Raw genomic sequence first — 25,631 nt, forward strand, 5'->3', positions numbered from 1 at the left:
AAGCGCTAGGAGAACCAACATAAGACCAGGACCTACCTGTCAGCTGATCTGCCCAAGGTGCATCACTGGTCAGCCCGACTTTGCGGTAGCTCCCACTAGGTTTTTCTCTCCAGCACCAAATTCTGTTCCTTGGGAACTCTCAGCGATGGCATCAGGCATAGTCGGGTTAATGTACAGCCTGCCGCTTCATCCCGCTGCAGGTTTTTGACTTCCAAAAGTTGTCTAAGTTTGAAGGTAAACATCTTCACCGGGCTCAAAGACAACCGGTTCCTCATTGATGAGAACGGCCCTGTTGGCCTGGAAATCTGGCTTTTCCTGCTCAGAGCTTCTTCCTGCCATCATCAATGGCTTCAACAAGACTTCTTCCAGGGGCTTCCTGATGACGATAATCACTCCTTCTTGGACACAGCCTGCTGACTTGTCACACTGAACTTTACCTCGTAAAGGACTTTTCTTTAAGAAATGTTCAAAGGCTGAAGGTAAGCTGAGACCTGGCTCAATCCACCTCGTGTATCCGACCCACACTCCACTGCTGTTGGCCTTAGCTTTTGGCTTTGCACCTGTTTCGCGTGATCAAATACCCACGGCTTGTGCTTCATTCTTTTAGGTACTATTTTTCATTACAGAAAATTCATAACTCTGGTTTTATGATTGGATTTCATTTGTTATGGTGTCATTTTATTTATTAAGATGTTCTCTATTTTTCTAAATTGGTTTAGAGATTTTTCTTGTGTCATGTTTTCACTTCATTACTATTTGTGCTGTATAAATACTTTACACAGTACCTCTAAGTTAAACCTGATTGTTGTTTATGCCATGCTCTGAGAGGGTAAAGCATGGGTTAATTTAGTGACTTTTATGGATCCCCCTGACAAGGATTGTGGTTGTTGCTTGAGTTGGGTTTCACTCCCCTCAACCAATACCTCACATTTTAACACCTGACATTTGAGTTAGTTTTTTAGTGTTTGAAAACAAAGGATCAGAAATCTTTTAAGGATACCTAAGGCAACGGGTGAGTCAATTAATAAGTGGATAGATTCATTTTTTGCTCTGAGCTGACATAAATAATAACTGATAATTAATTTCACCCTCAAACAGTTGCCAGTCAGTCTGTCTAGATATTGATATTTGGTATAATTGGCCAAAAGGTTCCATATGGAAGCAGTCTACGGCTTACAAGACAAATATTTTGTGTAGATTTTTACAGTAAGAGTTACTGTTGAATGATTCAGAAGATGGTTTGGAGGAAAGGGGTCCCAAGAGTTTTTTTCTCCGCATATCACTTGTTCTTCTCTGGGAATTTTAATAAGCTTTTATACATTTCTTGCCCAAACTCTTTTTCTCATATATATGTTTTTCCACCAAGAACAGGAGATTTTGTGGACGTTATCATTCTTTGATAAAGTATCTAAAAATCACAACAAAGAAATGCCTGCCATTATATTCTACTGCATAAGTTTTAATTCACAATGGATGCCCTAAATCATACTTCCTGATCACAATTTCAGTAATTTCTTCAAACAATTACTCTTTATAAAATGTAAAGGTACTTTGGGATATATTAATTTGGTGCCATATAGAGACATGGGAAATTTTCCCCTTGTAAGTCTTGATTAAAAAATACTGATACTAACAACTATAATGTTTAGCAACTGTCATTAAATGATCCATTGTGCGGAAGCATCTGATCTAAATAAATCCAGATGTACATCTCATTTCAAATTTCTTGAAAACAATATTTATAGGCATTTACCACCTCCACGTATTGATTTCCCGTGTACTAAATCAGATTTTGTTGTTTCTTTTCTAAACATCATAATTCTTATTTGCTCAAAATTGACTTTATAATTTATAATTGGTACATAGTGCATTCAGTTTCTGATGTACGCCTATTGCATTGAAATCCATGATCAGTGGGTGGCTTGCATTTAAGACACGGAGAGCACGGAGACCTCCACAAGTAAGGAATAGAAGTCACTCAGGAGACCTTCAGAAAATGTTTTTGCATCCATTCTTAAACCTTATAAAGATCTGCTAAGACGTGATGTTGACTTGTCTTCAATGGCTAACTGAACAAGTGCATTTTTTCAGTTTACATTTATAAAAGTGTTCATTATTAATAAAATGGCAAGGAAACAGTGTTATAATTTCTGTAGGGTATACTTGCTAGACACTGAAGAATTAAGCTGTCTTTTGCCAGTGCAGTATACATATATAATATATTTATTTATAATATATATATATATATATATATATATATATATATATATATATATGTATATATATATGTATATACATATATTTCACAGAATTGAATCATCTCTGAAGCATCTGTGGAGCATGCTCATGCCCCATCATAGAATGGTGATTGTGCAAGCATTATTTACTAGACAAAACTATGTGCAAGGGCCCTAAAGGATAAAAGGGCTAGATAGCACAGAGAGAAATAAAATCAACTGGAAGGTGTAAGAGGTTCTATTAGTCACCAATACTTCTCATATCATCACAGTATTCAGAGATAATGTATAATCAGCAGTTAACACACCCAGCATCATCAAATTATTAACTCCTGCGTCACAAACTAAAACCCTTTAGTAAAGTCACAAAAATGTCCAGCAATTTAGTTCCCCAAAAGTCAATTTGTTAATTTCCACAAACTACCAATTACTCCCTTTACTTCAAAATTCGTATCTATAGTCACAAGGAGAATCGTAAAGACAATGAATAAGAAGGAGGTAGTTGTCAGCTGTGAGATTCCGTCTGTGATTACAAGATAAAGAGACCCGTACTTACAAGGGTGTTCCACCAAAATATTGTTTCAAAAGTGTAATGACATACATTGAGTCAAAATATGGTGATGTCAATTGTTAAGTATTGTTAATTATTTTGTAGTGTGGTTTTGTTTGGTAATATGTTATAAGGACTTACTTTATTTTATTTTTTTGCCGGGTTGATGGGTTTGTAAAAGAATAAGGGGGTGTTCTTCAAGTATTTATTTCTTAATTGATTATGATTTTTAGTTGAAATTTTATTTTGTTAATTAGATACATTTTTTGTTATTTAATAGATTATTGTAAACTTATTGTTATCTACTTTTATTTGATAATTAAAAGTTTGATTGTGTTAACTATTATAATTTTAGGCCTTGGCAGTTACTGTTAAACCAGGCCACAAATAAGGTGAGTGCAAAACTCATACTTTACAAGAAATGTGGGGTATGTCCCCATTTGTGAGCCATAGGAAATGCAGTAATTCTAGTGTGTATGAGTTCACAATTGAGACAAAAGAAATCTGTATATAAAAATGGAATATAATATAAGGCGACTATTTCACACTTTACCAATTGTATCACTGCAAATGTCATCAATGCGATTTTTTGCTCTTGCGACTTTGTCTATGTGAAACAAGCAACACAGAAGGTTAGAATCAGAATATGCTAGCATAGGAGTCAGCTGAGTGGTGGAACATTTCAAGCGGATGGGACACAGCGTAAATGACTTCCGATGGCAGATTACTGGTGTTGTATAAATGCCAGAATGCAGAGGCGGCCTCACGGTGATTCTCAACAAAGAGGAACTGAAATAGATCTTGAAAACAGACATCTTCCACAGTGGTCTCAACCAACTAGAGGACTGGACCTCTCTCAGTTGAATTACTTAAACGACTGTTGCATTATACCATTAATCATAAGTACCTTTTGATACCCTTAAAAGAGATACCAAGGTGCTGGAAAGCTTGTTTTTGCATACTGATAAACGGTTGTCAGGACGTATTTGTTTGCTCAACATATATGACCATTTACTGGTGATATATATTATGGTGATAGTTCTTCACTTGTAATATTGATGTGGATAATTTATTTTGCACAATTATTTCTTTATTAGAAATTGAGCTGAGGGTTACAAACCTTTTACCAAATGTGACTTGTTATGTTACTCAATTGATATCATAATTTTTTTTTGCTGATAAGTTTGTTGCAGAAAGGACACTGTTGTTATTTTGCTTACTTTATTTATCTGTACTCATATGGCTGCCGTTTTCATTAACAAGATACTTGGGGTTGATTTCTTGCGAGTCCCTTTTCTATTTCTAATGCCTTTTCATTTGCATGCTCTCCTTCTATTCTACCACTGCCAACGTGCAACCATTTCCATTTGCAATGGACTTGACTCGTTAGTCCCTTTTCTATTTTTTGTGCCATTTAAGTACGCTTTCTCCTTACTCAGTTGATTTCCTGGTTGATGAGGCCTCGACTGGTGCACTCCAGTAAGCTTTTGCTGCTGCTCGTGTGTTTGTCACTTCAGTCCTTAATTATTTTGTTTAATCAATGGCCTTCTTATTTAGGAACTCTCTGCTATGTTTAATTACAGGGAAAGCTACTACTTCCCACCACGACATTCTCTCAGGGCTTGTCCAGCTTGTTTTGCTATCATGTTTTGGCATTCAGGCCTTTTACATTAGGTATATGAGCAAGCAGTTATTAGCCCTTGATTCCTTGTTACAGAGCACTGTGTTTACTGTGAGTAACTCTTCTGTTTCCTCATTGTTTTATAGAGGCTATTTTCAGACCACTACAAGTTAATTGGAACATGGAGTACCTGGTTACATATTAATCTTTCGGCCAAAGTTGGCTATCTATGCCCCCCTCTGCCTTAAGGTTAGGTTATGCTTATAAATGCTCTATAATTAGTTTGCATCCTCTTATAGAGTACGAAGTTTACACTACAATCTAAGGGCCCACCTTCTCCTTATTAGACTCTGACATCATAGAGAGTATACTGGTTCCCTGGGAATGAACCATGGTTATTTTTGATCAGTTATCAGGTATCTCTTCCATGCACGTCGAGCTGGCCACATAAATTTAAGCACAGTACTTTGACAATGCGAGCGTGCAACACTGCATGGTTTGTCTTTGAGATATTTGATGGCTTTTACTTCTTATCTTATGCATGCCATTTACTCACTTGGATCCACGTTCTTTCCTTGATGCTTCTTCTTAGCACACAGCATTGCTTTCCAGCATGTCCTCACCTTGAGAGTATTACGGCTGTTCATTAATGTACGAACCTTTAGTATATAATTATCTGGCAAAACATATTTGTTCTCTCTTTTTCTTCCCAAATGACAGGGTGCAATGTATATTTACTGATTTATTGTATTCAATTCATATAACCAGGCAAACACTCTATTGTCCTGATGTGATCCCTTATGTTGAGGGGATCTAAACATCATCAACTAAGTCACTCTGACCCTTGTGAATTGAGAAAATTGCTCTTTTGGGTGCAGTAGTGCTTTCTTTGTAATACAAAATGTGACGTTCATGATTCTATGCAATTCGTGATGGGATAGCTTGTTTTGTTGCCTGTTTTGTTTATGCAATACCTGCTATGGTGTGCCACTTAGGGTTTTTGTGCTTTTAAGGCATCAGTGTATTATATGTATGCTTAGGGACCGGTGTTCCTTTCAGCTTTATGACTACCCTTAGTCTCTATTCATCCTTAGGTCCCCGTGTCTATTTAAAACATACAATGACTTATAAGATGTTAAGATATTCCAGGCCACCACCAACCGATGAAAGCATCAGTTGAACCTTGAACACCCCATTCAAAGCAGAAGTACAAATTGAGTACAACAGTTTACAATTTTTTTTTATATTGCCCGGGGGCAACAGCATGGTAAATCCAAAGTACTTTTTGATTGAGAAAATGGAAGGGTTGTAAAAGAAATCTCTAAACAACACACGGCTAAGCACAGAACAAACACTTGAAGAAAGAGGAAGTTCTTCCGTTCTTTCTAGTATTTCCTTATATCAGTGTTCTGGTGTTGGGACAGCCGAAGAGAACTGAGATATTCTCGGAACATGAAAGCTGGTATACACCAGTGGAACTGAACTGCAGCTTCCATTCCATTCCCATATCATAGATACACTTGTTTAAAAACATTGTCTCCAATTACCTGTCATCGCACATTTTGCAACTTTAATAATGTTTAAATGTGGTTTATGGTCAGATGATTAAAGTATGCTTGAACCTTCAGAGTTCCCCTTCGGTGTTTATTGTGTCACCAGCTCCATGCATGCCCAGTAATACAAACCAAAATGGATGGAATGCTTCTACCACTCCCACCTCTGTTTTTCCCCATCTACCCTCAAGACCACACATATGCTTGATGGCTTGCCAAACTACCTCACTTCCCTTATAGATCCCTTCTCTCCAACACAAATACAATTGCTGCATTTATTTCCCTCTTTTTTTTAAACAATCATAACATAAAGGGCCTGACTATGACAGAGGGTCATTGCAACTGTCATATTGTACTATTTCTCTTGTGGAGACAGTGGTAACGAGTCATTGTCACTGAAATGAACAACCACTTTTGCTGTCATCATGTAAATATTATTATTTATTTATCAGTGTGTTCAGTTAGTTAAAACCATTACACAGAAAGAAAAAAAAAAATAAAATCAATAATAAAATCGGTTTTGAGTTAAAAATATTCAGCTGCGTTGTGGAGTATTACAAAGTTGCTTGCTGGCTAGTTGTGTGCGCTTGTCTTGCTTGTTCGCTCTCTTGGAGATGATGCCCTAATTTGTCCAAGAATTTAGCCAGTCTGCAGCTAAGCTGCACGTCGTCCCCTTTAAAGCCAGCCAGAATCGCCGGTCTGCACCTACGTAGCCCCCTTTGAAGCCAGACTGGTCATAAGAGCCTATTACGATCCGTTGTGGTGCTTTTGCATAGGCATATCTGATGGATGAATGTTTCCGGAGCCAGCCCACATAGTCCACAGGTGCCCATCATATTGACTTGCGTCCACCTAGGGAGGTGGGTGTATGTTGGAAGGCACCCCATGCGGTATTTCATAAAGGCTACTTTGGACGATGGATGAACTGCTGCTCCCAGATAGAATTTTGGGGTTAGAGTGCTGTATGATAATAAAACCAGCCAAGCATGGCTTTGTTTCTATAAAGCCTCTTTATCCTGAAGATGTGAGAGAGACTTGGCACTTGCTTTCGTTGCACGTTTGACAAGTTGGTGTGAGCTGAGTTGGGGTAATTGGTCTACCAGACCCAGTGTTGTCAGAGAGGACTCAAGGTAGAGACAAAAGGGGAAATGGGGTCTGTAGTCATTTACGTCCAAATAATAGAGCTTAGAGAGCCTTCCCTTGTTCCCTTATGTTTATGGCTTAGGTTGAAAAATGCCCCTTTCCTTGCTCGAGACTGCCTAACCAAGCCAAATTCTAGATGGACTTGGCCTGGTGAAACATAAATCGGTAAACCGAACACCCTCTTGAAGAGCTTTGCGATCATTGTGTCCAGATGCTCGTCACCACTGCCTCTTAGAACTTTTCTGCCGTATGTGATTGTTGTAATTAGTTTGGCTTGAATGACCTTCAATGGCGGCAGATAGGTTGAAGAACCAGTTGCTTTTTTTGACACTGTTGAATGCGAATGCGAGCAAGATGGATTTCCGACTGAGGGACTCCAGGGGGGGCTTGAAAGAGCCACTGCTGTCAAGAAGATGCCCTAGGTACTTATATTCACACACTGTTTCAACCTTGTTGTTGCCCAAGTACCACTGATATCGCAGCCGCGCGGTCGTCTTGAAGGGCATGATTTATTCAGGTTGATGAGGAGAGCATTTTTTTCTGAGAATTCAGTTGTTGCGTTGAGTAGCCTCTGCAGGTAAATACATGTTCTGCCAACCATGACTCATCTCTGAATTGTGGCAGGCAAGGAAGATGGGTGAGCATCGCCCACTTTTCTTTGCCTCCTTCATCTGCATCACTCCCCCATCTAGTGTTCCAAGAGAGCTGGGCGAAAGCAGGAAACGTGGCCGTTATCTCACCACCTCCTTTAGGCCTATCAACGGCAGGAAGACACGGCAGATCAGCATCACTCAATTTACTGATTTAAAACCTGTTTTTTCACTGCACCATCTGAGCTGCCGATCACAAAGTTTGAGTTCAGTGTTGTGCATATATAAACCGTACAGAAGATGGGAATTCAACAATATGTGGTTAAACGCACCACTTCTGACGAACAATCCCATTTAAGCAACCCCTTGTTTGCTAAAATAATCATCTATGCGGGTTCCTTGCAGTAGTCCATTGAACCATTCTACCAAGGGCTCTAAATTCATAACATATTTAGAATTCACTAAGTAGATCCCACGAATATCCTATGTGCACATTAATGCACGTTTTAGCTGAGAAGGTACAACTGCACAGAATTAAACTCTAATTACCGCTAATTACTTTTTTGTTATAAAAATACTAGCACCTCTCAACAGGACTCCTAAGCCTTCATTATTTTTTCCAGCCGGCCAATGTCACCTTATCCAGTTTAAGAAATCACAGCATGGTTTAGTGAAAGAAGGCAAGGAAAGTAAACTAGACTGTTCATTCGTTCTTTATGATGCACAGTTCCAAGGCCGTCTTCAAAAGGACAACTTCATTAAAACCTCGAATGAATGCTTTCAAATAACAGGGGTTATTACCAAACAGTAATTTGCTTCACCACATACCTAGGCACTTCCCACAAACGTTGTTAACGAGGAGAACTGCTAATTGCATCATGGATTGTTTTTAGCAGGATGGGAACAGCTGACAGTTAAATTAGAAGAAAATGGCAATTGTACATAAATTCGCTTTCAGGACACACTAGCAAGCAGCACAGAACTTAATAAGGGACTTATTAGGAGAAATGGGGCAACTTAATTCAGATTGATTATAGACTTGGGTGCGGACAGCTGGAGTAGAAATGAAACAGAAAATAACTTCTGTGCCTTTCAAAGTATGCTAAGCAGATGTCGCAAACAATTAGCGCGTGCACTGTACTTTCACAGAAGCCAATACCACTGAGAGGGGAACGGGTACTGTTGTCTTGTTGTGCTTGCGTTAATACGAAAAATACTAATTTATCACCTTTTTTTTTAAAGGCACTCTACTATACCACAATGGGGCTCAATTATGGAATTGCGTTTCAAAATGGCTTCAAATTGTTATGTCCTGCAGGCCTGTTTTATATTTTTTTTTTACAATTCCTGCATATACTTTGATGGCATAATTGGAAATGTCAGTGTATTTGTTATTGAGCAGAGGATCTGTTCCTGCTGTCTCAATGATATTTCCACCGTTTTATATTTCCAGTAGTGAGATTCACTTGTCTACTCTGCTTTTCAAACACTCCCTTTAATCACCTGTTGATTTCAAGAAGAACTGTTTTACTTACACCAGTTTGCCGAGCGTTTCGCCATTAGGGCTTTTGCAGAACACGTGCCAGATGTTAGCATTGCTCAACAGAACCCAATATAAACAAGCATTTGAAATGCAACGGGTCTCGCGTTTGCTCGTGTTAGAGCTGACAGCGTTGTAAACTCCTAACCCTTTTCACTGGTAATTAAACCTATCGGCAAAAGTGCATTTATGTACTAACCGGAAAAGTGCAATTAACTGTGTCACAGGGTTGATATTATGGAAAGCGCTCAACTTCTGCCAAGCGAGATGGCGCTGGGAAAAGAGAGAAAAATGAGTCCACGGGCCGGACGGAAAACAGCAAGCCTCGCATGTTTTCTGTACTTGGTTGATGCGCTCGAGGAGGGTTTTCCTCCGAAAAGGGCATGACGTATGCATGCCTTCCACTAATGAAATCAAGCAGATTCTAACAGGCAAGCCCATGAACCAATGACGCGACGTTGACGGGGCTCCGAGTCCTTTTTAGTAACTAAAGCGTCTCGCTTAGCGAAACGCATGCGCAAGCGCATGCAACGCAGGCTCGACCCTAAAAAGGCAGATGGCCTGTGTACTGTCACAGGATTTGAACCAGTGAAGCAGGGGCTGCTTACAGATCCCAGCAACAGGCTCCTACCACAATAAGCTGGGGCATGTGCTATCGCCCCATATAGGTGATACCTGTGCTCAAGTTCGGACTGGCATGTAGAGTAATCAGGCAGTGCTCGATGGGCCAGTCTATCAAATCAGTTTGTGGGCCATATTTTCAGTAGTTTGTGGGCCTGTTTCTGGCCAGGAACCTGATTTCCCTGATATTACCACAGGTATTGCTTGCAGCAAAAATAAAAACCCCTTCCAAAATACTTTGGAATTTCTTCAAAACTTGCCTGAATTCCATATGTGGGCCACTTTTTAGCCATCTGGCTTGCTAATGGGGGCCACTTTCGTTTCGGGGCCCTAGCCTAGTTTAAGGAAAGCCCTTTCATCTACAAGGTTCCACCTTCCCACCCTCTAAGCTTCACTTCCCTTCTTCTCTCTGGTTCTTCCCTTCTTTTTCTCCATGGTGCTTTGAAGCAACTTTACTTTGGCATAAGTCACTCTATAAATATTGAGCAAAACCTAAAAATAAGTCCCAAAAAGATAACCAACTTCTTGTTTCTCAGTTGTGATTTTGAAACATAAATTGGTTTAATTCAATTTGCTGCTTCATCTCTCTGTCTTGCACATTATCAGGCAGGAGTTATGTTTGGATGAAATAATGCATGATTTTTTTTTTATTTTGAAAGCGGTATATATAAATACATGGAGTCCTCTCACATCATCACCTGAAGGGAATTAGACCCAACATTAATTTGAAAATTCACTGGTGGCACAATTCTCAGAAAATGCCGGAAGGTCAACCATAACATATTTCATTTAGATCTGTGGGTGGGCCGACAGAATATGATGGCAGCCCATGACCTAAATAGGAGCTGCCTTTTTAGTGTCATATATGATAAACCACTATATACGGGATATAGTACCTCCTGCTGTAAAGTATAAGGATACTGTAATTCGCCAATGGATTCTGTGATCACATAGAGGAATGAGGATAAAGTTTGGGTTCCTTCATAAGTTCATAAAACTCTGAGGTAACTTGTAATATCCTCAGTAATGTACTACAGGGAATGCTATATTCCTTTTAGTACATGGACATACTATAACTCTTCCCACAAACCACTTAAATCCTTGGGGTGGTGATCTTTCATATGAAAGACATAGGATGTTTATAAACATGAAAAAATAGAATTACACATGAGTAAATCTACATGTGTAAAGTTACTTGTGCACTTTTGAGTGACTTTACTAATATATATCATTAGCACATAGAAGAACTCTTGAAATATGTGAACCCAGGAAATGCACTGTACAAACACCTGTTGTGTTTGATTTAATAAACTATAATTTTTCACCTTCTAAAATAAGAATCCATGCCACATATAGCATAGAGATGACAGCAAACATGTTTACTTAACAAATGGCATCATCATCAGGATAGAGTCGTAGCATTAATGTTTCCATGTCAAAACACTATTACTTATAATATTCAAAGTGTTCACATAATGGCTAAGGAAGTCATGAGCTTGTATGAAAGAACCTTGAAATACATGAGCTTATGGCTTCAAAATGTGAACTACAAAAATAGGAATCATTTTTTATCTCAATCCCTGAAATTATACATTTCTGAACCCCGTCGCAATCTGCTACACTGGCCCAGATACTGCATAACACTTGTAGTGATGGAGGCTAGCTGATTGTAGGTGGTGACAACATGATCAAGCTGGTCACAAGGCCAAACATGAAGGGGCTTTTAAAGTAGAGGGTGTTGGAGTGAGGGACTAGCAATACATTTAAACTAGGACCATCATTGGTAGCGTTTTTTGGGCACTACTACAGATTTAAAGTGCTGTGACTGATAAAGCCAATGGGTGTTGCTATATCAGAAATCAGCTTGCAGCAAGAGGTGCACGCATCAAACTATATTGTGCATTTCTTGTCTGACAGTTTGTGACTGGTAATTTATTGGCCAGGCTTTCAGTGGTTTTCTGCAGAGAATGAAGCACTTTTACTGTACTTTATGTCCCAGTATCTGTGGGACAAGAGACACAGCCTTTCTGCATTTCACTGTCCAGGCACCTGTGTGGACAGATGTGTCTATTCAATCACTGCAGGTGCCAGGACAGAAGTTGTTTGTGGGCAGAATATTTCACCACATTTGCGGGGAGGGACGTGTGCTGTGGCTGCAATCCGTCCCATGATCTGTGGGGACAGAAGTATGCTGTAGGCCCATCCTGTCCCATCATGGGTGCAGTGCCACTTTTCTTAAATTCGGCCCAGTAAGTGTGGGTAATTCTACTATGTGCACCCATTTGTCTAATAACATATGGGTTCGTCAAACCCTTCATCCAACACTGTAAAATAATTTAAAAAATGTAAATCAAATTACTTTTTCCTTTGATATCCATAGTTGTTCTTAATGACAAACTTCCTAGGAGGATAAGAGAAAGCACTGGTGTGAGAAGAGTCAATTTACGGTTGGTGGTTATCAACTATAGAAGTTGTATTGCATTTTGCAAATATGTCATTACACTTTTACATTTTTTTAAACAAAACAGAAACATCTCTATAACACTAAGAAGACAAACATTATGTCCACAGTGGCAGCAACATCTGCTGCAGCCCATTCAGTAAGCCCGATTTATATTAAACTGATAAAGCTAATGGAGCATACTCAAGTAAAAATATAGCACGGGTATTTTGGCACACAGCCTCATGCATGAATGTACAAAACAACTGTTTTACAAAGTATATATCAGTTGGATTATGTTTTAGATAGCTATCAAAATTTGTCAAACACACTTTAATATAATGCTGTTTGTGAAGTAATTTTTCTCTAAATTTACACTTGCTTGTTGGTTGAGATGGTTTAGCAATTAATTTAGAAACCAGGCACAGTTTTTACACAGGTGTCACACATGAAAAGTGCTAAAAAGAAGAGACACGTAAGAGTTAATATATTTTATTCAGAATTGATTGTTGAGGAATGTGATTGTGCAATCAAGATCACATGTAATTTTGGAGGTCTGAATTTAGTTTGAAGCATTATAAAGAAGTATATGAATCAATGTTTTTTATTGAATTATTGATTTACACTAATGCATCCAGTAAATGAAGCTATAACAATCCATTTTTCAACATCCACAAGAATAATTCAAAAATGCTCACTTACTCCTTGTCAATGTCAAGATGTTTACTCTTCAAATGTTCTTAGTCAGGCAATAAATGACATTTCTTTTGAAAGTGACTTACTCAAAGGTTGCCAGTATACCTACTTTAAAAATACAGCAAAATACTGATAGCTTCTTCAATTTTTTTATAATAACCTTCTACAAATCAACTGTGGTTTTTTCTAAACCAAAACAGGCCCTTTATAATGGAGGTAAATAAAGAAAATCATTATTTAAAAAAATTTAAAGGCTGTACAATGCTTTAAATTAACTGTTATTATCATTTCTATTCAACTTATTACCATTTATGTGCCCCTTGTTGCTTACAATAATACTGAAATATTCAAAGAAACAATTAGTTATTTGTGGATAGCTGATGGATGGAGATAATCAGGGGAATTAAAACTGTACTTTGGTATTCATATACAGGCCACAATGCTTTGTGGAGGAAATAATCTTATGAATTTTCTTTTTCATAATGAATTGTACAAACTAGTGATAATCATATAGGTAGTTGAACAAAACTAAATTTGCAATTACATGGCCTTAAACATTCAATTGAGAAAATCGATAAAAATACATGTTTCAATTGGTTACAATGGCAAGTTAAACCCCAACATGAAGTTCTTCATATTGTCCTGTTTATGCTGTTCTTCTCAGAGGCAAACAGGCAAGGCTTTGATGCGCTAATTTTGTTATTAGTCAAGTTCAGGTCCCACTATAAAGGCATGCTATTACAATCTAGCATTGGCCATATCAAGGCTTGATTATGGGAACTCACCAATAATAGGTATTCCCAAAGCCCATGTCACTATAGAGTCTGCCACCTACACACCGCCACACTTACATGTCTTATCTTCTGAACTACCAAGACCACCCCCTAACCAGATCAGATAATTCTTAAAACTAAAGCAATTAATATACCTCACCTCCCAACCACACTACTACTTGGCAAAGACTACCCATTCATTATAGTTAGCTTACTTGAACCCTGCAACACACTAGTTAAAAAATTCCCAGAGGTAAAAAACCTAGAACTGCAAAACTTGCTTTCCTCGAAAATCTGGATCTTTCTGCTAGTTGAACCTGTGTGAAAAATATAGGAAGGTATGACGAGCCCCAATTTGTTTTCAAACTGTAATAAGTGACAGCACTGCAGAAACAAAGTTACACTTTATAAAGGATATGTTCATCAAAACTCCAGCAAATATGTAGTAAGAAAAACAGTCGCTGTTCTGAAAGGTATGATGTATAAAAGACGGGCAGACTGTGTACTTAAAACACATAACTGTTTCCTCCATATTGTGGAAGGATCAAAACCATTGAGTAGTCTGGACTTTATTTCCTGAATCAAAATGACTTCTCATGACACTGAGAAGATAACTAAACATCTCTTTCAGATTATTAAGTGAAAATTGTGGATGACAGCTAAAGTCAGGACAACAGAGCACTGATGCTCTTGGGATTTTTATTTCAGTAAAACTCTAAATATTTTATTTTTTGCATTTTCATTTTTTAACCACTTGAATGAGTCTTTGAAAATTAAAAAGATTTTACAAAAACAGAATGTTTTACAGCTGGTTGTTGAAATTGCAATCTTACATCAGATTAATTGTAGATAAATAATTAGTCAAATAATATGAATACAGTATTAAGATGGTTTTAGCTATTATTGACTCCTGATATTTAAAGGATCTTTTCTATATGAGAGTCAGATGAGTACCTTTGTAACTGATGTGCTGATAGGGATGGGTTCAAGACAAGTACAGATTATGTACATGGCCCTACCGCCCTTTCAGATGCATTGACATCCTAAGAATCATTTTCCTAACGGTAGGGCATGGGTGTATAATGGGGCTCCAAGACAAATGAATCCTGACACATTTTAAAATAACAGCTATCTACTTTAATCCTATTTAAAGTCATGCATATTACCTGTAAACATGCATGCTTCAGATTTATAGTAAATACTTTACAGACAAATTAAATAATTGCCAATGGTGGGTCTAATTTTTATAATTTTTATGTGTGTGTGTGTATGTGTGTGTGTGTATGTATATATATATATATATATATATATATATATATATATATATATATATATATATATATATATATATATATATATATATATATATATGGAAAATGTCACTTACCGAGTGTACATTTGTTTGTGGCATGAGATGCTGCAGATTCACATGCTGTGCATATCCCGCCATCTAGTGTTGGGCTCGGAGTGTTACAAGTTGTTTTTCTTCGAAGAAGTCTTTTTGAGTCACGAGATCGAGGGACTCCCCCCCCTTTCGGCTCCATTGCGCATGGGCGTCGACTCCATCTTAGATTGTTTTTCCCCGCAGAGGGTGAGGTAGGAGTTGTGTATATAGTAATAGTGCCCATGCAATGGAGTAAGTATGTATGTACATAATGTGTCTAAAAGTGATATATATATTTACAAATTTACAAATGTACAAGTTTATTTTTATCAACTTATAATGGCTACAGGCTCCCGGGGAGGTGGGAGGGCGCATGTGAATCTGCAGCGTCTCATGCCACGAACAGATGTACACTGGGTAAGTGACATTTTCCGTTCGATGGCATGTGTAGCTGCAGATACACATGCTGTGCATAGACTAGTAAGCAGTTATCTTCCCAAAAGCGGTGGTCTAGCCTGTAGGAGTTGAAGTTGTTTGAAATAATGTTCGTAATACTGTCTGTCCTACTGTGGCTTGTTGTGTTGTTAACACATCCACACTGTAATGTTTAGTGAATGTATGAGGTGTAGACCCGGTGGCTGCCTTACAGATTTCTGTCATTGGTATATTTCCTAGAAAGGCCATGGTGGCGCCTTTCTTTCTAGTGGAGTGTGCCGTTGGTGTAATAGGCAGTTGTCTCTTTGCTTTAACATAGCAGGTTTGAATACACTTAACTATCCATCTGGCAATACCTTGTTTGGATATTGGATTTCCTGCATGAGGTTTTTGAAAAGCTACAAACAATTGTTTTGTTTTGCGAAATTGTTTGGTTCTATCAATGTAATACATTAGTGCTCTTTTTATGTCTAATGTATGTAATGTTCTTTGAGCTACAGAGTCTGGAAAAAATAGTGGGAGTTCCACTGTTTGATTTAAGTGGAACGGTGATATAACTTTTGGTAAAAATTTGGGATTTGTGCGTAGAACCACTTTATGTTTATGTATTTGTATAAAGGGTTCCTGTACGGTAAAGGCTTGTATTTCACTTACTCTTCTAAGAGATGTGATAGCGATTAGGAAGGCTACTTTCCATGTTAAGTATTGCATTTCACAAGAGTGCATGGGTTCAAATGGTGGACCCATTAGTCGTGTTAATACAATATTGAGGTTACACGAAGGAACTGGTGGTGTTCTTGGGGGATTGATCCTTTTTAGACCCTCCATAAATGCTTTTATGACTGGGATTCTAAATAGTGATGTTGAATGTGTAATTTGCAGATAGGCAGAAATTGCTGTGAGATGTATTTTAATGGATGAAAAAGCTAACTTAGACTTTTGTAAGTGTAGTAAGTAGCTTACAATGTTTTTCGCGGACGCGTGTAATGGTTGAATTTGATTATTATGACAGTAATAAACAAACCGTTTCCATTTATTTGCGTAGCAATGTCTTGTAGTAGGTTTCCTAGCCTGTTTGATGACCTCCATACATTATTTTGTAAGGTCTATATGTCCAAATTCTAAGACTTCAGGAGCCAGATTGCTAGATTGAGCGATGCTGGATTCGGGTGCCTGATCTGTTGTTTGTGTTGAGTTAACAGATCTGGTCTGTTTGGTAGCTTGATATGAGGTACTACTGACAGATCTAGTAGTGTTGTGTACCATGGTTGGCGTGCCCAAGTTGGTGCTACTAGCATTAGTTTGAGTTTGTTTTGACTCAGTTTGTTTACTAGATACGGAAGGAGTGGGAGAGGGGGAAAAGCGTAAGCAAATATCCCTGACCAACTCATTCATAACGCATTGCCCTTGGAGTGAGGGTGTGGGTACCTGGATGCGAAGTTTTGGCATTTTGCGTTTTCTTTTGTTGCAAATAGGTCTATTTGCGGTGTTCCCCGGTTTTGGAAGTAGGTTTGTAGTATCTGGAGATGAATTTCCCATTCGTGAATCTGTTGGTGATTTTGACTGAGATTGTCGGCTAACTGGTTTTGCATTCCTGGGATGTATTGAGCTATTAGGCGAATGTGATTGTGAACCGCACAATGCCAAATCTTTTGTGCTAAGAGACACAGCTGTGAAGAGTGTGTCCCTCCCTGTTTGTTTAGGTAATACATTGTTGTCATGTTGTCTGTTTTAACAAGAATGTGTTTGTGGGCTATTAGTGGCTGAAATGCTTTCAATGCTAGAAACACTGCTAGTAGTTCTAGTTGATTTATATGAAGTTGTTTTTGCTGAGTGTCCCATTGTCCCTGGATGCTGTGTTGGTTGAGGTGTGCTCTCCACCCTACCATGGAAGCATCTGTTGTGATCACGTATTGAGGCACTGGGTCTTGGAAAGGCCGCCCTTGATTTAAATTTATAGGATTCCACCATTGAAGCGAGGTGTATGTTTGGCGGTCTATCAACACTAGATCTTGAAGTTGACCCTGTGCTTGTGTCCATTGTGTCGCTAGGCACTGCTGTAAGGGCCGCATGTGTAATCTTGCGTTTGGGACAATGGCTATGCATGAAGACATCATGCCTAGAAGTTTCATCACTAATTTTACTTGATATTGTTGGTTTGGGTGCATGCTTTGTATTACGTTTTGGAATGCTTGTACCCTTTGAGGACTTGGAGTGGCAATCTCTTCTTTTGTGTTGATTGTTGCTCCTAAGTATTGTTGTATTTGACATGGTTGTAAGTGTGATTTTAGGTAGTTTATTGAGAACCCTAGTTTGTGAAGGGTTTTTATGACGTATTTTGTGTGTTGAAGACACTGTTTCTGAGTGCTGGTTTTTATTAACCAATCGTCTAGATACGGGAATACGAGTATGTGCTGTCTTCTGATATGTGCGGCTACTACTGCAAGGCATTTTGTAAATACCCTTGGTGCTGTTGTTATCCCGAATGGTAACACTTTGAATTGGTAATGTACTCCTTGGATTACAAACCTTAAGTATTTCCTGTGTGAAGGATGTATGGGTATATGGAAGTAAGCATCCTTGAGATCTAATGTTGACATGCAGTCTTGTTGTTTGAGCAAGGGGATCACGTCTTGAAGTGTTACCATGTGAAAGTGATCTGATTTGATGTAAAGATTTAGGGGCATATTTATACTCTGTTTGCGCCGGATTTGCGTCGTTTTTTTTTTACGCAAATCCGACGCAAAGCTAACTCCATATTTATACTTTGGCGTTAGACCCTTCTAGCGCCAAAGATCTTGGAGTTTGCGTCATTTTTTAGCGTGGACACCTACCTTGCGTTAATTATATGCAAGGTAGGCGTTCCCTTCTAAAAAATGACTCTAAGGCATGTGCGCCTTATTTAAACTCCCGTGCAAAAATGACGCACGGGAGTGGGCGGGCCTTAAAAAATGACGTCCAGACGCTTTTGCGTAATTTTTTAACGCCTGGTCAGGCCAGGCGTTAAGGGACCTGTGGGCTCGGAAGGAGCCCAGAGGTGCCCTCCCATGCCCCCAGGGACACACCCTGCCACCCTTGCCCACCCCAGGAGGACGCCCAAGGATGGAGGGACCCATCCCAGGGAACTTAAGGTAAGTTCGGGTAAGTATTTTTTTCGTTATTTTTTTGTGGCGTAGGGGGGCCTGATTTGTGCCCCCCTACATGCCACTATGCCCAATGACCATGCCCAGGGGACATAAGTCCCCTGGGCATGGCCATTGGGCAAGGGGGCATGACTCCTGTCTTTGCTAAGACAGGAGTCATATCAATGGGGGTTGGGCGTCAAAACAAATGGCGCAAATCGGGTTGAGGCCCAAATTTTGCCTCAGACCTGACTTGCCCCATTTTTTTATGCCCAAGCTCCATTTTCCCCTACGCCGGCGCTGCCTGGTGTGAGTCATTTTTTTTGACGCACACCAGTCAGCTGCGCCGGCTAACGTCATTCAATTATTAAGACGCCCGCATGGCGCTTTGGAATGGCGTTAGCCGGCATTAAAATTTTTGACGCACAACTGCGTTGGCGCAGTTGTGCGTCAAAAAGTATAAATATGGGCCTTAGTGTTCTGAGATCTAAGATGGGTCTCAGAGTTTTGTCCTTTTTTGGTATTAGAAAATACAGGGAATAAACACCTGTTCCTTTCCGATGGTTGGGTACCAGTTCTATTGCCTCTTTCTGTAACAACGCTTGGACTTCTAGTTGTAATAGATCCAAGTGCTGTTTGGACATGTTGTGTGTTCTTGGAGGCACATTTGGTGGTAATTTTAGGAATTCTATGCAATAACCATGTTGGATAATGGCTAGGACCCACAAGTCTGTAGTTATTTCTTCCCAATTTTTGTAATAATCTGTGAGTCTCCCCCCCACTGGTGTTATGTGTTGGGGATTTGTGACATTGAAGTCACTGTTTAGTTTGTGGGGTCTTTGGAATTTCCCTCTGGTTTTAGGAAACTGTCCACCTCTATATTATCCCCGAAAGCCTCCTCTTTGATACTGGCCCTGGTATGTGGGTCTGGCCTGTGAGGTTGAGGGTTCTGTGCTTTGGGCTCAAAACCCCCCTCTAAAGTGTGGCTTCCTAAAGGTCTTGAAACACTTGTGTTGCGTGTTTTAACATCCCTGGTAACATCAGCAGACTCTGGTACTGGCTGTGTGTTGATGACAAAATATTGAACAAAAAGTCATCCTCAATAGGCTCAGCATGCAGTGCTACATTGTGAAACGTAGCTGCTCTGGACACCACCTGCATATAAGCAGTACTGTCTTCTGGTGGTGATGGTCTTGCCGGGTAGCAATCTGGACTATTGTCAGATACTGGTGCATCGTATAGATCCCATGCATCTGGGTCATCCTGGCTCATTCCTGTGTGAGTTGGAGATTGCGTCATTGGGGGTGTTGCAATTGGTGACAGTTGCTGTGAGTGCATTGGCGATGGTTTTGGCGAAAAATGTGGTGGAGTTTTTTCTTTAGCCACTTTTGCTTTTGGCTGTTTATCTGTTTCTTGGAAAGCAAGTTTCCTTTTCATTTTAATAGGGGGGAGAGTTCTTATTTTCCTTGTGTCTTTCTGAATATGGAGCCTTCTTTGTGTATAATCTGGCTCTCCCAGCTCTAATTCTTGTCCAAATTTATGGCCTTGAAGTTGTGATGAAAGGCCTTGTTCTTCGGAATAGGAGCTCTGTTTCGGCTCCGATGCTGTGTGTTTCAGCACCAAAACTTTTTCTGCAGTCTTTTTTGGCTCCGAAGCCACTTTTTTCGGTTTCGGGGTGCCGATCTCTCGGTGCCGACTTTGGTCGGAGCCTGTATCTCGGTGTCGAGTTTGGTCGGAGCCAGTATCTCGGTGCCGAGTATACTCTGTGCTGGTATCTCGACCGGAGTCGGATGTCTTCGACACGTGTGTGCCCTTTTTCGGTGCCGATGGTTGGTCACCGTGCTTATGGGTTAAGCCATGGCCTGCCGGCAGTGGCGTCCCCTGGGCTTTCATTATTTTGGTGTGAGTTTTGGCAGTTTTACTCACGGTTTTCGCCGGCTGCTCACTTTCGGCCTCGTCCGAATCCGGAATGGAGAAAGTCTCCTCTTCTTCGACGTCGTGGTGTCCTGATGGCGTCGACGCCATTTGAAGCCTTCGAGCTCTCCGGTCCCGTAGCGTCTTTTTCAACCGAAATGCCCGACAGGCCTCACAGGTATCCTCTTTGTGTTCGGGGGACAAACACAAATTACAGACCAAATACTGGTCTGTGTAAGGATACTTATTGTGGCATTTGGGGCAGAAGCGGAATGGGGTCCGTTCCAAGAGCCTTGAAGACGCAAGCGGTCGGGCCGACCAGGCCCCGCCGAGGAATGGAAGCCCCGAAGGGCTACCGGAGCTCTTCTTTTATTCGGTGTCGATCTGCTATAATTAACCCGATACCGAACGCAAACAATGCCGTCGAGTTTTCTGAGATTTAACTAACTTTCCAAACCGAAACACGGAGCGAAGAGGAACACGTCCAAACCCGATGGCGGAAAGAAAACAATCTAAGATGGAGTCGACGCCCATGCGCAATGGAGACGAAAGGGGAGGAGTCCCTCGATCGCGTGACTCGAAAAGACTTCTTCGAAGAAAAACAACTTGTAACACTCCGAGCCCAACACTAGATGGCGGGATATGCACAGCATGTGTATCTGCAGCTACACATGCCATTGAACATATATATACACACACACAAAACACCTTCACACTGTTCCTTCTCTGTGGCTCAATGATTTAAAAAGATAAGCTTCTGAAACAGAGATCTAGTTTCCTCTGTTATTGGAGACTGGAAAATATGTTGTGTTTTCATCACAGTGTCTAGCTACAACCCTTTGTCAGCACCTATTGAAGTATTTAGCTTTTTTCTTTAAAGGGGCATTTCACTGAATTATGTCACACTTGGTCTCCAAACCAAAGCACATATTATCAGACAAATGGGTGCATTCTGGAATGTCCACTGTTGGTGATTGTTAGATATGCACGACTGGGTAAAGAGAAGAGTGTTATTTCTCTCTACTGGATTGCCCCCTTTAAATACATGGCAGTTCAATGTGATAATGGTATTGAATGTACTCAATAATCATTTTGGCTAAAATATAGTCTGCTGTTGAAGTTTCAATTGCTTAGGATGTCACTACATTTACATCATTGTCGGGTGGGGAATATTATTTCAGTAGTGCAACTGTTTTTTGTAAAATCAAGATTTAACCTTTTTACATCAGAAGATTTAGAATCCATAGCTTCAAGTAGAGCAGAAAAGTAAATGCCTGCAGGACAATATGGCCAAGAGTCGAATTTTACAAAAAAAGACATCGCTAACCCCATAAAAGAAACATAAAATAGAATGCAATACATCAGATAGCTGTCGTACATTGAATATAAATGTGTTCAAGAATGACTGTGTAATAGGTCAATTGAAGCCACATTTAAGCAATACAGCAATTTATGGAGTAGCTTTAGTACAAAACACAAGCCCAAGGACCTACCTTGACTTTTCCTATGTGGTCCTGGAGAGAGTCAATCAAAAGATCTCCCACTGGCTGCCAGGAGCCCTGCATGGCCTCAGCCTGGCGCAGCTTAAGGCTCAGCTCATCCATGGCATCCTGCAGCTCCTGTAGCCTCTCCAGGGCCTCGTCAATCCTTTTCTGCCAGTCTGCAGAGCACAGATTCAGTTTGTCCCACTCTCGCTTTACCTCTTCTGACTGCCTTCGGAGGACCCTTGTGATGTTCTTAGCTCGCTCCTCAGGTGGTATCTCTGGATGGGAAATATTAAGAGGTCGTTGTGAACATAACATAACTAACAACTGAGTTGCAGCACTAGGCATGGACAGCTAGTAATGAAGCTCTGGAAAACAATGTTTAAAATTAACAACGTATACATAGTAGCAACTCATTCACCATTGAGAGCTTAAAATAGATATGACTTTTTCTCATTCATGCTAGGCTATGATGGCATTTTTCTAAATTGCTAAATGTCCCCTTTTCTGATTCCCTCTCAATAAACCGTATGTCCCTATGACCTTCTTTAGTATGGGAAACCCACAACACTTTACCTTGCCACTTGAACTTACACATCTGCCTATACTCACTCTTTCCAACAACTTACACTTCCCTCTTCCCAGACTAGGATTGTTTTCAAATACAAGCACCTAGTTTTGAATGTCTATTAATTTGGGATACAACAACTATCTGAACCGGTTTTTGTTGCCGTTAGCACTCTGAACTTTTTCCCTGCTAACCAGTGTTAATGTGGTTGTGCTCTTCTAAAACATGGTACAGTTGGCATCTACATGATTGATATATTAATTTAAACTTAGGTCCATAGGAAATGGTACTACATGTACCCATGGCCTGAAAAAGTAAAAGCTACTAGTGGGCAGAAGCACTCTTTGTGCACCCACTAAAGTAGCTGTTTCAAACATGTACATGTGCCACTGCAGCCTGTATTGCAGTTTCAATTGACATTTCAACCTGGCTGGCAATATCAACCTTTTGCCAAGCATAAACCTCCCTTTTTAATACGTATAAGTAACCCTTAAGTGAGGCTTTAATAGCACACAGGGCAGGGTGCATTATTATATTTAATAAGTTGGATATGTGTACTTAAGATTTACGTCATGACAGTGAAAACGTCCTAAAGTTGTATTCACTGTTGTGGACTTTCCTAATGACTAGCAGTGGGTTACCTTGTCATATTTAATAAGTGCTAACCTTAGATTGGGGCAGATAATTTAAAATCCACTGTAATGGTAAAGTTGGATTTTAAGTCACTAGTCTCACAAATATCACTTTTAGAAAGTTGACATTTTCTTGTCCCAACAACTATGCCTTCTGCATTGTCCTGGGTCATATGACTGTGAATATCTCTGGTTCTACTGACTCGATTTTTGTCATTCTGGTATCATTTTATTTATTAAAAGTCCTATATTTTGTATTTTGGGATTTGTCTTATGTTATGTTTTCAATGTATTACTGTTCTTATGCTGCGTTTTCAATTTCTTACTGTTTATGTGTTGCAAGAATACTTTCCACCTTGCATCTAAGCTAACCCCGACTGCTTTTGTGCCAATCTATCAGAGGGATAAGCACAGGTTAGTTTAGTGATTTTGGGGTTCACTCTGACAAGGACTGTGGTTGTTGCCTGGGTGGGGTTTACACTGCCCTTCAACCATAACTCAATTTCTTACTACTTCAATTATATTGTTAATCATTGGTGTATGTGTGCGAGGCAGAGAACAAAACACTTCTCAATGTGTACATTGCAACACATGCAGAACATTTTAGAAGTTTCAAAGTCCTTCAAGAAGTTTTTAAGATCAATATGAGATCCAGTGATTCTGTTCAAAATGTGACAGTTCAGTGCTGACAGAGGCTATGGGACTACATTGATCGCTGCGTCATCCTTGATCCTGCTATCAATATGTTATTACAGCTCCACTTTCAATTACCTCTAGGCTCCTGGTAGAGCTTCTCCAGGCCCTCCAAAGGCTGATCTGCCAGAAAGCTCCGCACCATCTCAAGCGCACTCATAGTAACTGGTTCCTTAGCTTTCACCTCTCTCTTGAAGGCCTGTAAAGTCAGATGAGTAGCAATGTTAATGTTATTTATAATAATGTGCCAGGAAAGAGACGCGACTCAGAATTAAAATGTTCTTCCTAATTTCGGGCTGACTCAAGTGTCCCTTCAAAAGTATTTTGACAGTGCACACAACTGTAAATGTCTAGCGCACACGCAAGCCGAAAAGGTTAAAAACACCATTTAGAGGGGCATAGAATTGCTTTTTTTCAGCCTTCTAAAATATGTTGTGTATTCCTCCACTTTCCCCTGAGCCTGTTTCGAAATGCACAGGAGCCATTTTCCTTTGCAAAAGAAAAAGGAAATCTAAAACAACTAGCTATCAATAGAAAAGAGAAAACAATGGGGCATATTTACAAGAAAGTGGTGCATCAACTATGATGTGCCACTTTTCTTACACCCCCCTAACGTCACCATGGTAGTGCCATATTTATAATATGGCATACCATGACACACTTTTGCACAAGAGCTTCAACATTTTTGACAATATTGTGGCGCATTAGTCGACTAGTGCCAAAAGTTATGGCGCTAGTCCAGCAGTGCATGGGGAGGCCCAATGGAAACAATGGGAATGTCATTTTAACGACTGCCTTAGGCAGCCATTAAAAATGATGGGAAAAATGGTGCAGTGAAACCTCGTAAATTTCAGTGTGACATTTTTCTGGGCCTCCTGACGGGGGAACGCCACTCCTTGCATTCATTATGCCTGGCGTAGGCATAATGTGGCACATGGGGTTACAAAATAGTGCAAGGCATGCATTGCGCCACTTTGTAAAGATAGGGTGGGGAAACAGCCTCCTTAACGCCACATTAGCGTAAACAAAAATGGCGCTAATGTGGCGCAGGTAGGTGCAAGAGGCTTGTAAATATGCCCCAATGTTTTCTGAACGCTCGAATTGCTGTTACTTCGTTGTGCCAGATAAATGTATAGATATTTGTATATGTGAGATCTGTAATAGGAAGAAAAACTACCTCATTTCATTCTTGGTGATAATGACGGCAATTCACAAATAAAAACATACATTAGCTTCTGCAGAAACATTGTGTAGATAGTGAATATTTAATCATGAGTCTGACATTGCAGTTAGCTTGAATTCATGTTAACATGTTCTGATGTGCTACCATTTGGTAGTGTACCAGGAATTAAGTGACATATATTTCCCAGGTGACCCTCAGTTTTCCTGCGATGTGAAAAAGGCTGGGGTATGGCCTACCACACTAATGACTCTCTGCGATATTGCCTAAATTCTAAGTGCAGTAAGCAGCAGTGTGGCAGAACAAGTGTTTTTGGTGGGGAGGTCCTCAGCTGCATTTGAATCATCCTTGAATATTGGTGTAGATTATTTTACTATGTACATGATATAACATTGATGAACCTTTTCTCCAATCTATAGGTACAGAAAATAGTTTTGATGTATGCAGATAATCAG

The 25,631-nt window shown here is 39.8% G+C and overlaps 1 protein-coding gene across 8 annotated transcripts in view; it reads right to left on the reverse strand.

Annotated features, from left to right (window-relative positions):
- Window positions 1-25,631, reverse strand: part of DMD (dystrophin) — a 6,960,831-nt gene that overhangs the window by 1,418,195 nt on the left and 5,517,005 nt on the right. For all 8 annotated transcript variants that reach the window (XM_069204753.1, XM_069204756.1, XM_069204758.1 and 5 more), the window contains 2 exons: window positions 24,075-24,195; window positions 22,113-22,381 (listed from right to left, as the gene is read on the reverse strand). In XM_069204753.1, the coding sequence (XP_069060854.1) occupies window positions 22,113-22,381; window positions 24,075-24,195 (390 nt within the window). The remainder of the gene's footprint in view (window positions 1-22,112; window positions 22,382-24,074; window positions 24,196-25,631) is intronic.

Source organism: Pleurodeles waltl, chromosome 8 (genome assembly GCF_031143425.1).
Source record: "Pleurodeles waltl isolate 20211129_DDA chromosome 8, aPleWal1.hap1.20221129, whole genome shotgun sequence".
Lineage (NCBI taxonomy): Eukaryota > Metazoa > Chordata > Amphibia > Caudata > Salamandridae > Pleurodeles > Pleurodeles waltl.